The 13,606-nt window shown below is 36.3% G+C and overlaps 1 protein-coding gene across 10 annotated transcripts in view; it reads right to left on the bottom strand.

The window, feature by feature from the left end:
• Positions 1 to 13,606, bottom strand: part of LOC149285345 (receptor-type tyrosine-protein phosphatase delta-like) — a 123,971-nt gene that overhangs the window by 29,005 nt on the left and 81,360 nt on the right. For 3 of the 10 annotated variants that reach the window (XM_089495479.1, XM_089495482.1, XM_089495483.1), the window contains 6 exons: positions 11,530 to 11,739; positions 8,535 to 8,695; positions 7,098 to 7,112; positions 3,808 to 3,920; positions 2,268 to 2,387; positions 125 to 222 (listed from right to left, as the gene is read on the bottom strand). In XM_089495479.1, the coding sequence (XP_089351605.1) occupies positions 125 to 222; positions 2,268 to 2,387; positions 3,808 to 3,920; positions 7,098 to 7,112; positions 8,535 to 8,695; positions 11,530 to 11,739 (717 nt within the window). Of the gene's footprint in view, positions 1 to 124; positions 223 to 709; positions 752 to 2,267; positions 2,388 to 3,807; positions 3,921 to 7,097; positions 7,113 to 8,534; positions 8,696 to 11,529; positions 11,740 to 13,606 lie in introns of all 10 variants that reach the window. The other 7 variants (XM_089495480.1, XM_089495481.1, XM_089495486.1 and 4 more) reach the window with 4 other exon arrangements.

Genomic DNA, 13,606 nt, shown 5'->3' with positions numbered 1-13,606 from the left:
ACATCAGAAAATATTTTCAACTTGATATTTCCAATACATTCACCCTATTATCTACTATGGATTGATCAGGCAGTATTGTGTAGTACTGCTAAAACTGAAATAACTTATAACAATAATTACTTACCTCATATTCTTGAGAAAACTTTAAGTTGTCATTAGCTTTCAGTCTCTCAATGTGATCAGCAAGCTCCAGAATGGGAATGGGTGGGTGACTGGCCATACCTATAATACAAAAGGTATGGAAATTTGAGGTCAAATAGGAATGGTCACTTTGTAATCTAAATACATAATGTACAATTACATGATTTTTAATGTGCACGTAGTAAAGATGCCATATGTGTGAGAGGCAAGCAGATCTGGTTATTCAAAGCAGGACATGCTTGGGAGTAATGGGTTTCGATGCATGAGTAGCCACCAAGCATTTTCCCAAAAGCCAACACCACCTAATGTGTAGAAGGTACATTACTGTGCAATGCGCCAATGAGGTTAGATAGGTAGAGAAAAGTGACACAGTTAGACCCTAGGTAGATGACTGCATTGAGTCACAACCTGAATTATCTTAAATCCCCTTTGCTCTGCACTGTATGAAAATGGATTAGATGGTGAGAGGTGAACTAAAGAGGCACAACTTAAAAGGTTCCTAAAAGAGAAAGTAACAAACTCTTGAAAAGAGAATTAAAATGCTAATGCGTAATTAAGGAAAACTAACTTGGAGAATGAAGGTTACCAGGGTAACCGGAGACACCTGAACCTGCAAAGGAAATGGTGGTATAAATAAATGTTAAAAATCAATGTGTGCCTAAACTCATTCAATTCTTTTTTACACTAAAAAGACAGCATTGCCTCAAATTAAGTTGAGTTTATTTGAAAGATCCCAATTAGAGAATTTCAAATTTATGTAAATGCTACAGGGCTTGGGTACTTTTAATCTTATGATCCCAGTTTATAATGAACATCTGCATTTTCCGGTCAGTGACCGGGATCTGAATTCTAGCTGTCTACCGATTGGCTGAAATACTAAGAAGCCAATCAAAATTCTGATTTCATTTCAATTACGGTATGTATTTTTATTCTCATCTTTTCTCTCTCAGTATCATTACCTGCTTACTCTACATTGCAGGACTTCTTATGGTAGTGATCAACAGAACCACCAAGTCTTGCAGTTTTACAGTACAAGCTGAAGTTATGTTACCATGTTATAATATATCTAATAGGTATTAATGCATAAAGGACACTTTAAATGTATCGAATTTAAGAATAATCTATGGAGGGGTTCTCATGATTAACAAAAATGTTTGGGTTGAATGACATATGTGATTGTTGGCTGACTATGTAGAAAAAAAGCACATTACGGGATTTCTCAGACTATAATTGGATCTTGTATGCCTCACATCGACATGCAAGACAGTTGAAAATGTTACATGCAATGTTATTGAAAGACAGCAGATTCTGGGAACAAATTTGGACATTAAAAGGTTTCAAAAATGCATTCACGACTAGCAGATTGTAGAGATAGGGGTTGCAACACACAAACATGGCGCCCATTCTACTAATAATGTTTTGATCCCCCAACCCCTAAAAAAGCCTACAATCTACTAAAGGTGTAAACATCTTTGTCTTACAGAAGTGTAAACAAAAAAGAAAACAAAAAGGAGTAGGGTTATCCATATCAGCCTGCCAGCCCCATATATGTTCATTTACATTGAGTCTGGTTCTTGCAGAGAGCCAACAATTTATTCTCGTAAAGCTATTCTTGTAGACCTATAGTATCTAGGATTTAAATCTGTTTCTTCATTCCCTAAGATATAAAAGGAGCCATGACTCAATGATAGATCATACCAGAGGCATAGCTGACTAGTGGATCTGAATTAATAGACCCCTAAGTGCGTTACAGATCATTGTGAGAACACTGATGGATTAGGGGGCTTAAACTGGAATACATGGTACATATATTTAATCAAGCTGTAACCACCAATGTTTCACATGAGTCTTAACAAGATTACATGTGCTTCTGTAGGACTCTATAAAAGCACAATATGTGACCAGAAGATTTAGTTGTTACATAAGCTTTAGAGCAAATGTATTCAATGCTAACATTAGTATAACCAAGAAAAGGCTAATTCTAAAGAAAATGTCCAATTTTTTCTTGTAAACTATAATGAGCCCTTATCCAGATCAAGCACCCCTTTCAATAAGCATGGATTGGCACATTGTGTAAAAAAAATATTGTTACAGAGAAAGTGACAAAGAGACAAAGATTTTTAGACCTTTTTGAGCGAATCGTGGGAGAGAGTTATTATCATATAAAGACTGAGTGGTAGTTTGGCTAGAGAGGGAGGACACAGAGCCAATCAGTGAGGCATAGGGGACTGAATTACTGTTCAAAGCTGTGAAAAGTAAAAGCCAATCGGACATGGGAAACAAATTAGTAACAATTAAGCAAAAAAAAAAAGTTTCTTAGAGATGTAGACTCAAATGCACAGAGGTGACATGCAGGCATACTGCTACTGTGTTTCTAAATGTTAACAATACAAATGCACAATTATTCACGTACGAAAATCATGCAGTTGAAGATTTTTGAAGAACAAATGACTTATTACTTATTCAATTAGTGAGTACATCAAATATAGTAAAACTACATAAGAGAATTAGATTTGATCCTTGTCCTATGCTTGCCTAAGTTGAAACTAACTATATGCTGGGTAACAATACAAAGCATTATGGACTGGGATATCGCTGAGAAAAGAGGGCTATAAATAATATAACAAACCAATTTTACAAAATAAAACAGAGACAATAATTACATTTCATTTTTGGGCATTCCTATGGTAAAGATGTCTCAATTATTTCTAAAGTTCTGTTTATTCAATGGGTGAAAACAGAATTGACATTATGTACCAAACTCCTTATTGTAACATAAAGGATGACTTGCTATTTTCAATGCATTAACATTAACATGCTTTTATCTTTTTATATGGGGGAAGTATATGGAGCTCCATTAAGCCGTTGGTCATTTGCTTTTTCAAGCATGTGCTCTGAGCAATTGCCTTGTTGGACATATAAAAAAGTCCAGTATAACAAACTTTACCCTATATCCCTCCTGCCCAAAGGATGGATCCATGTCATTCAGTTAGGGAAATGGGTTTTCTATTTACTTATTCATTTTCCTGTATTATACCACTGTCTTGGCTGGACACTAAAGTAAATTATCACTCATATACTTCCCAATTAATATAGATCTGCACTTCTCGGTAGTGCATTATGTAGGGTGTGGGCACCAACAAAGCTCATTTTTACACCATGCTAAATATTTTCCATAAAGCTTTTACTATCAATGTTCATAGTTACTACATTGTACATTTAATTCTGTTTTAATAGTTATTAAAATCAAGTAATTCTTTTAAATAAGAAAGTACCAGGCTGAATATCCTGGGAAGTTCCTAGGTATGTCGGTGAGGTCTTAAGTTGTCCCGGCCAACTTTTAAGGTGGCCATATTTCATCCGTTTTTGATGATAATAACGATCAGTATTTAAAAATATTAATAAACTGTTGCATGTAACACTATGTGTCTTTTTTTTCATTTAGTAACTGATGAACTGCTTATCATACAATATACTAGTGCACAGAAACACAAGCTTGTTTTTTCCTGTAACAGTATTTTTGGCAAGAAGACAAAGAGTTCTGACAGGCTTTTATAACATGGAGAGAACTAAAAGAAAGTCGTTGTCAAAGCTCTCTCTGAAATCAGGTCTCAGAAGATCCACTAAACTCACATAAAGGCATGACATAAAAATTGTACTTCTTACCTGGAGTTTGAAAGTTAAGACGCCTAAGCTCTACAGGGTCAGTAGGGTGATGAGAAGGGATCTCTTTATTGTTTGGCAAGCTGCCCTTTCTAGAGTCTGATTCTGTCCTCTTTCTGTAAGGAGATATAAAATGGGAAAATGTCAAATACAAAACAACACTAAATATCTCCATCATCTGACCAGAACTGAAATGAAATACATTGAATAATGATTAATGATAGTACATTGGCATTAATCTGACTGTGAACAAACATGGCTGAAATATATCTTAGAAATAATTGGCAATATGATATGGAGGTACTGCAGCAGACAGAGCGTCCTCCTAACATGCTATCCTACAATGCAAAACAAATACTACTCAAAGTATAATAACTGGATAAGTAACATTTCCAGTTTTGTGTGGTTATGTATTAAAAATGTTTCGGATGCAAAGTTTTATCAGTGGTTTTACTACCAAGTCAACAAACATGACCTGTATAGTATCTTTATGCTGTTTGGCTTAATAGCTATATGTGAATGTTTATTGTGTATTGTTATAAAATATTGTTTATTGACTACTTTATTAATCTTTGTAGATTTAACAGATCTTCTGTTTATTCCCTCATGTTAAGTCTTCCAAAATCAAAAACCATGCTAAATTCCAAACGTGGCTCAGTCAGAAGAAACATTCCTTGTAAACTGTTTAATGTCTGAGCCAAATTTACCACGTACTCCACTTACACTGAACTGTTCCATTCTTCACTTAAATGTACTGCTCCATGCAAAATGTTAATTGCCCTCTACAGAATGCTAGGCAAATATTTTAAGATTTATGGGTACAGTTTGGATATTCCAAAATACAAGGAATGATGTTGCTAAAGCTGCATTTAGTTACAAAGAACAGTACTTTAAATTAAAATGCTCTATAGCATGCCATTTTGTACGTTCTGTATTTGACAGAGTTCTACAAATTCCAAAATGGCTTTCATAGAGCTTCACACAGACAGTGGATTTGTCTAACCGAGGCTCGAAACTCAACGGATTAGGCATTACTGTGTTGTAATAACCATGAATACAAATTTCTGCATTATCTGCTTATGAAATTTTCATTTTATGCTTTTACATTAACTAACATGGTGATACTTGAACGACCATCAATTTTTCCAGGATTACACTGTATTCTGTTCATCCGAATGTACAGTATTTGAAAGAGGCTGTTACACCAAAAAGATTCTTGAAGCCGCGTGTTTGCAGAGTAAGAGAACTTCACAACTTAAGCACCCCCCCCACACACAACAAATGCTTTTCATACAACTATGTCTTAGCTGAAATACAAATGGGGAAAACCAGAAAAAAAGCAGTCCTGACAGATTAGAATTTCCATAACAACTGGTAATATAACCATTAGGTTATCACAATCTTCATGTCAATTTACTACTCAACTGATCTCACATTGCTTTATGGGGCAGAGGAACTTGTTATTTAAGCAGAACAAATGTCTGGATGAAAGCATCTGTTCTTCTGGGCTTCAGTTGAGCATCAACTATGTGTACGGCTCCTGGCATCAAGGGGGTTAATGAGAATACAGAGACGTAGACCTCCACATTATTAATCTGCTGCTGTTTCAGGATATTAGGCGGCTGGATAATCTGCTGGGAACATATGGCTAATTGTTTTGGGGTTTTTTGGACATCACAACTCGCCTCCCCATGCCAGTGCACCAGTTCACACCCTGCACCTTCAGATGTGGCCTATTACAATAAACTCCAGCCATGGCTGAGCTGTTTAATGTGCCACAAAAGAAATGCATCAGTTTCCTATCTTAATAAAATCTCAAGCCAGCTCCATTTTCTGCAAGCATTTCAGCTCCCTTTTAGCATTACAAAGACGAGGACTTTATTACATACATACTGGTATTGGATACATTTAATTATTTGTAGATCGAGGTAGCAGCAGTGGAATACCAATTACAGGAAAGCATGCTAGAGCAACAACAGGCTTCACATGACAGAATTCATTAGCCCAGCGACTTTCATGCTTTGGTTAAAAAAATAAAAATAAAAAAAAGACAAATTATTATGCCTTGTTCTGGAATAAAATTTGAATACTCAACAACAGTCCAGCAGCTTATAATCATTACTTAACATAACAAAAGAATTACTATACTTTTATTGTGAGATTTTCGTTATTCTGTTGTTGTTTGGTAACATAGCTTTTTTTAACTCTCAGAATGCAAGGGAAGCAGAGTGACATAATTGAACTAACTTATCTCTACATTTATACATAAAAACTTTTTTTAAACAGAACTTTTGGAAAGTGCTGCTGTTAGATGCTTCCAAATGAGAATTTATTTTATCCTCCGTTACAAAAAGAACAGCAGGATAATAATTTCTAGGCCAGACCCCCAATGAATCAGACGAAAGGGAAGCAAAAAACATAGACTTTCCATCCAACATTCGTGAGTCCACATTCACTAACGCTCTCTCAAACTCATCTCCCTTCTCTTCTCTATTGTATCTTAAATTCTTAATCTTCTTTCTTTGTCCATACCTCCTCGGACATAACCCGGCAAAATAGAAGCCCTGCGGTGATTTCCTCCCCATTCTTCAACTGAGGAAGAGGACATCACCAAAAGTACCAACTGAGGGCAATATTGGGGCGCTTGCGGTGACACCCCTTTCCTCCAATTGGGGAAGAAGACGTCACTGGAAGCACCACCATATTGCCCTCAGTCCTCTTTTATCGGTAAGGAAGAGAAAAGGATTTGAGTCTTTAACCACAGAACCGAAGAAGCGGTTGGGAAGATCATATGGTACTGTAGGGAGTGATGATGAAATGGGCAAGAATATATGGTGCTGAGCATAGAATAAAATGGGTCAGATGAGGAAATTTGTGGGTAGGGTGGGGATCTACCCAGGAGAATTATGTCAAGCATACTGTACATGCATATTTAAATGAATTGAATATGAGGCACTCCTGGAGAAAGTGATGGTACTTTGTAAAGTAAAAACCTATCCTGGCTGCAAGTGAACCAGGTAAGAAGTAACTGCATCTACTATCGACAGAGGTAATAATGAGACTGGAAGCTGCTGAGTGCTTTTCAATACTGGTATGTGGTGCTTGATATGTTTTACTGGATCAATAACCATTCCGGCCACATGAACAATACAATCTTGGAAGTGCTGTATACAATACATTTACCCATTAATTTCTATACACGATGAATGGGTAAAAAGACAGAGCACAGAGCAACCAAAATGTACACTATTTCATAGGATAGTGAGTCTGCATCATCGTTCTTCATTTCTCACCTGTCTGGTTTACTGCTCCATAATAATGCAGCAAAAATGACAAAGGTAAAATGTTACTCCAAAGGCACACAGACATATAGAATACTTCAGACCCCCAGGAGATTTATACAATACAGTTCCTAGAACAGGAAACTTTACCCTTCAACCCTTTGTTTTCTTATTTATACAAAATACAAACTAGCTTTCAAGTAAAACACTTTTAAATCTCGTAAGTCATTTTAGTAGGAACAAATGATGCATAGAAGAACCATTTGGCCTGTCTAGTCTGCCCATGTTCCCTTACCTAAAGACTCAGATCTTAATCAGTCCTTGGTGTTGTCTTAGATTCAGGAAAGCTTTAAGCCTATCCCATGCATGTTTAAATGCACTCAATGTATTAGTCTCTGCCACTTCTGATGGGAGGTTGTTCCAGTTGTCTACCACTCCCTTGGTGAACTTAAACTTACATTACATCTAAACCTCTGACCCTCTGGTTTTATATTATGACCTCTTGTTTTAATATTTCTACTCCTCGGCAATAAAACTTCCCTTATTTTGTTAAATCTGTAAATTTGTTAAACATAGGTTACAAGTGCTTCCACTGAATACACACCATTAACTACAACCTTCTGTCTCATGTCACTCAGCCATTGCCTTATCCATTCAACAATTTGAACATATTTCAGTGGATAAGGCAAATGCATATCCCACAGCTTGAACATACACGTAACCTTTTTTCCAGTTTCAGTGTCAATGTTATGTTTGGCAAGAGATAACAGAGTAGCAAAGCGAGAGGAAATATCCATCTAGAAGACAGAACTTAATAGGTCTGATATCATAAAGTAAGGTTGTTCAGTGTTGGTTTTCAGTAGCCATATGCTACATTCCTGTTTGAGCAAACAGAGATCAAATTATATTTTTTACACTTTATTTTCTATAATATGTAGGGAGTCTGATGTAGATGTACACCGTTATGTTGCTAAAATCCACTAAATTAGATGGCTGCTCTATTGAGCTGTTTCTACATACAGCAGCAGGGATTAGGCTTTCTGTTTGCTTCATTTACTAGTATTCCCCAGTATGGGATTTATTCAGCCATCGAAAGAGAGGGCGAATATGGTAAAGGTGATACCTTTATTATCTAACTGACGTATAAGCTTCAGAGACTATCTAGGTCTCTTAGTAAGGCATATTATATGTATAGAATATATAGTTGGTATAATATGCATGAAGAGGAGGCCTAGATAGTCTCGAAAGTTTGCAATCCATTATAGGTCAGTTAGTCAATGAAGGTATCATTTTAACCAAATTTGCTCTCTATATCTGGTGAATGAAGACTTGTGTATCAAAGACTTTATAGCTTACGTTACCCAAATATACATAAGGCATTCGTTGCTTAAGTCATACTGTAGCAATAGTGCTGTACCAATAAATCATTGTGTCCCACAAGATATTTACCTTTTATAAAGGAGAATTGCAATGACAATACAGATGATAAACACTACAGCTAGAACAGGTCCAACTACCCAAATCAAGCCTTCTTCCTCATCTGTCATTGGTTGGGGGTCGAGTTCCATTGAAACAACTGTGTCCGAGTATGGGCTTGTGGCATACATTGTCTGTAACAAGACACGCACAAAAAAACTTGGAGTGAACAACAGAGTAAACTTGTGTATTAGTGCTTATTACGACCAAAAGCAATGTGTTGCCACCCCTGTGTAATAGGCACTTCATCAGTAAATAATGCATTATTGTATAGTGAAGTAACATTCTCACACAGGTACTCCTAACCATGCAGGTAAGTTATGTTTTTAGCAATGAGGTGTTTAAAAGTGACCCATTAATGTCACACATTTAATTTCTTACCAATAAGCTAAAGCATTATTAGATTTCACATAGGTGACAAAATGGACAGAATTATTGTCAATTATCTCCACTCCCACTTATATATACTTTGATCAAGTTCTGCCCTGATTGCGCTCATGTCCTTCTTATTTTATGCCATTATTGCTCCCATATCTCCCAACATGTGAAATGGCTGAAGGACAATTTTGAGGTTGGTGGTGTGGTTGGAGAGTAGGAATTTCTCAAGACTTTTTATGCTTTGTGACCCACTAAAAGCTGTTTATATAATTGAACAATGCATTTAAAATATACCATGATACACTAACTTCCAAACAAACTCTGTGGTATGGCCTCCTACAAAACCTTTCCATTTTTTAATACATAGGATGCCAATAGCCTTTTTGCCTAGCGGAACATGGAATGTAAGGTCAGCTCTAAGTATATTTTATATTTTATTTTGCCAGCCCAGAAGTGCATTTTTAAATATGCTAGCGAATATACTAACATGTTTCTTTGAATATTCCTTTAATTCCAAAGGACTAGTGGGTAAATCCATGACTAGTTGTCTGTGGAGACAGCATTTAACAGCCAAGTCTGATTTCTGAAGAAGCAAGTCAGGTCATTTAATGGTTTTGATTTTTCCATGCATACTTTGGCATTCTATTGGCATTAAAGTTAATAACCTTCAAAAAATAACCTCAAAAAACACCTAGGTAACCTGCAAGATAAGTCATGATACGGCTAGGTGTTCTCATTAAAAGCTTATTCAACCTTTGGAAAACGGATTCAAAATATTATTAAGCTCAAGATAACAAAGCCGAGAAAGGTAATTATATTGCGGGTGATATTCATTTCGTCTTCTATTGAGGAAAAAAAGTGAAATTACTGCATGAGAACTGGGAGAATAAGCAGTTTGTCTTCAATTTTATTTAAACATGCAAATATCACTATTTACACTATTTCATGTAAGAAGGCAGAAAAAAAATAGATTACTTATGGTAACAGAATGCCCATGTGGCTTGTGCACACTGAACATAGATACAATATTTATTTCCATGATACAAGCAAAAATATCTATGTGTCTGCCTGCTTGGCTGTCTATCCATCAGCAATTTAGAAAATAATAAAGAATGTATTATCCCTAGTATACAGTGCTTTGCTTATACATTAGATAGAAATTGGCGAAATATAGTTTTCCGTGCCTGCCTCTTATGTAGTTGAAATGATGTTGCACCATAAAAGCTATTTATTCACGCAATCCCCAGACAAAGCAGGGGCTTCTCATTTTCCAAAGCCATTTTAAAATGTATAACGGCTGGGAAGTTCATGCCTCAACGCTTTCTGTAATAATCTTGGAGAGGAAGGTCTATCAATTGCAAAACATATGAACAGGTAATCTAGAACCGGGCAGGCTTGTGCAAACTGTGGCAGGTCCAGCAGAACGGATATTCAGTAACTTATGTGTTACAGGCTTAGGCAGTGCGAGTGAAAATGTAAATGTTAATATTAGTCATTTTTGTTAATTAGAAGTAACACAAGACAGGTTTTAATCTAGACTATGAAAACTAATGATACATTATGTAAATGTCATAAAAAGGAACCAGCAGTGCTGAATAATTAAGATAAAACTTTACAAAGTGTTACTATTTGAAAACTGGCAGAAAACCAAATTGCTACCTTTATCAACAACAGGAATGTCGGAAACAAAAAAGGTTTAGGGATAGAATTAATTTGGAATGTAATTATGCTAAATACATATATGCAACTTGTTTGATTAAACAAGAAAACGGCAGAATACAAACCATTCTGAATATACTAGAATTTGATGTATGTAATTCACAGATGTATCATGTTGCAAAATGCACTGCCTTCAAATAACATGCTTTCATACGTATGTTAACTGGAGGGTTCTATGCACATACCTTTTGATTGTTTAAATTGGGGTGCAATTAATATAAAATGAAGCATGTTTCTCCTTCAAGCTATAAACCTAATGGTACGCTTGCCAACATTTCCCAATGATTGCTAGGGACATTGCAGAATGTTTCTAAAATCATAAGAATGTCACCACAACTCATCCTCTGAATAAATTAATGTGTGATTCAAAAGCAAATGAAAACGTTCTTAACAGGAGAATTAGCGTAACAAGAAGTAGAGATCCTGCTTTTACAAATCTGGCATCATTGGCAGGGGCACGTTGAGATGGCACCCAGGTGTCCAGTAATCAAGATGCTCAAGAAGGTCCCGTAATTTTGCAGCAGTAGGGTGACATCTTACAATGTGTTCAGCAAGGTAAGAGTACGTAATTGTGTGTGTTAGCAAAAGGTTGGTATGTGTGTTTGTGTATGGGGGTGTTTGTGCGAGTAAGTGCTTATTAATGTGTGTGTTCGTACTGGGTGGGGTTGGGTGGGCAAGGAAATCCTGCACCCAGGTGTCAGTAATCCCAGGCTTCCCCCAAACACTGTCACTGCTGTTAAATTACTATTCATGATCATCCTTAGAATAAGGTCACTAAGTAGCTCCTTCCAAATATGTGGTCATGTTGACAGGCCTCTTGTAAGCCTTGTGAGCCTTGCAGTAACCCTGTATGCCTGTGGAGCTCACTTACCGACTCAGAATGCTCTATAACTGCAAGCACAAAGAAAACGTATTCTTGTCCGTTTTGGAGCGGCTTGTTCTCGAAACCGCCATAGTGTTTCTGATCTCCCAAGGTGAACTCCGTTGGTAGAACATCAAAGTGAGCAGCGATGTAGGGTTTCAACTCAGCCTCTCTCTTGAAAAGGAGACTTCTCCGCTTTCGAGAAATTTCCTTCAGCAGCTAAAATAATACGCAGGAACATTAAAATGTAATGCATATAGATGTATAACCTTGAAACAAAGCTTTCAAAAGAGATGCAATCAGGTAGTGAGGACTAAATACTATTACTACTACAGTATACTATACACTATACTATGTGCAAGGTCCAAACAAAACCAAACAATAGTAAGAGATTATTGTTAATTACAGCAAGGCACTGGTTGCGGGAATAATATATTAAACATTTACACTGTTTATGGTAAATGTCTAGGCTAAAATTTTAGCGGCATGGTACGTGATTATGGATTTGCAAAACATATTACTATAGTATAAATTTTACTTATAATTGCATTTATAATAGCTTATTGGTGATGGAAACAATGGAACTCACTATGGAAAGCAACAAACAAAAAAATTGACATAAGGAAAGGCCAGATTAAATAAATTAAGCCCATATATATAAATGTCAAAAATTGACTGATGTCGTTATCAGTGGTCCAAGGCTGCAACGAAGAGCTAGTGATAGAATGAAATGCTGGGCTTAGATGTGCATTTATAAAATAAATGTTTTTCACGATGTTTGGTGACAAAAAGGAACAAAGTGAGCGGTGTGGGTATATAGACGGAAAATCTTTACAAAGAAAGCAAAAAAATGACTGTTTTTTATTTCTTTTAATTTGATGATGGGCACTTGGAAAATAGTCATGCACTCCCAGCTCTTGAGATACTGTGCATGAGCACTAAGCTGAATGGTGAGTACCAAGCCGAGGAAGCAGTGAGATCTGCGTCTGCAATCCAATAATGCTCCACTGGTCATTCTGCGTCTGTAAGGCTGTGATGCCAGCGGTACAGACACAACGTGTTAATACAGCTTTTATTCATATAGATTTAGCATCCCCTGGAAGGTTTGATAATATTATCACCTGGAGTTTCCTCACTTGCTATGGGTGCAGAAAGTAAGTGGGCCCTGTTAACAGATTGCTAGGATCAGGTTGGATAACGGGAGGGGTAATACGTAACCAAAGGCGGAACATGAAGGGGTATAGCTAGAGTATATGACAGTGCTCCAGACACCTGCACCTTCAAATCAGAGAGCAACCCCTTCAATGCTACATTACCCTTATATTAGTATGGGTTATGGTTTACTAGAGTATTCAAGAAAGAAGCCAAAAAGCAAAGATTTCTGGATTTCTGTGGGTTCTTTGGATATCAAATGGAATGAGATCAAGAATGAAACATTTGGTAGCATTTATTGCATACAATTCTTAGAAGAGGTAGGGGAAAGTAACAAGGAAAAAAAAAAACATGAAATATTAAGATACATGCTTTTCTGTTAAACCAATTTATGCAGAAATCGCATTTGGAGATATGGCAAGGACTTTGCTTCTTTATCGGGAATAATTTTCATTTTCCAGTCAATGCATATCTTATTTCTTCCACCATTAATTCTACAATGAGGCCTCAACTCTCAATTATATTGGTACAAAGTGGGAAGCAACCCATTCTGACCCAAAAATTTCCGAATTAATAAATGTTCTTTATCAAACTATTATACACGTTAACGCACCACGAAGTACAGGATGATTAAAATGGCCCTTTGTTATAGGAATCAGCTTCACAAACCCATACAATGCAATTTAACGAAAGTTCAATGTCACTCCTCCTGTAATCCTTCCAAGGTTTGTGTTTTACTTAGGACTGCCAAGATCAGAAGCTGTACCTACTATATTTACAGAATTCCCTTAATGTTTCCCTATTAGAATACATACATTTGACTACTTTAGTGCAATGCATTACATACAGTAGTGTGAAATAGAAAGTACCCCCTCTTGTACTTAATGTTCAAAGCTTATTACTTAATTCTTTAAACTATGTTAAAATAATATGC

Source organism: Sceloporus occidentalis, unplaced genomic scaffold (assembly GCF_023333645.1).
Source record: "Sceloporus occidentalis isolate IW3139 unplaced genomic scaffold, rSceOcc1.0.p SCAF_80, whole genome shotgun sequence".
Classification (NCBI taxonomy): Eukaryota; Metazoa; Chordata; class Lepidosauria; order Squamata; family Phrynosomatidae; genus Sceloporus; species Sceloporus occidentalis.
Note: the sequence above shows the minus strand (reverse complement) of the source record. Positions and strands in the feature narration are given on the sequence as shown.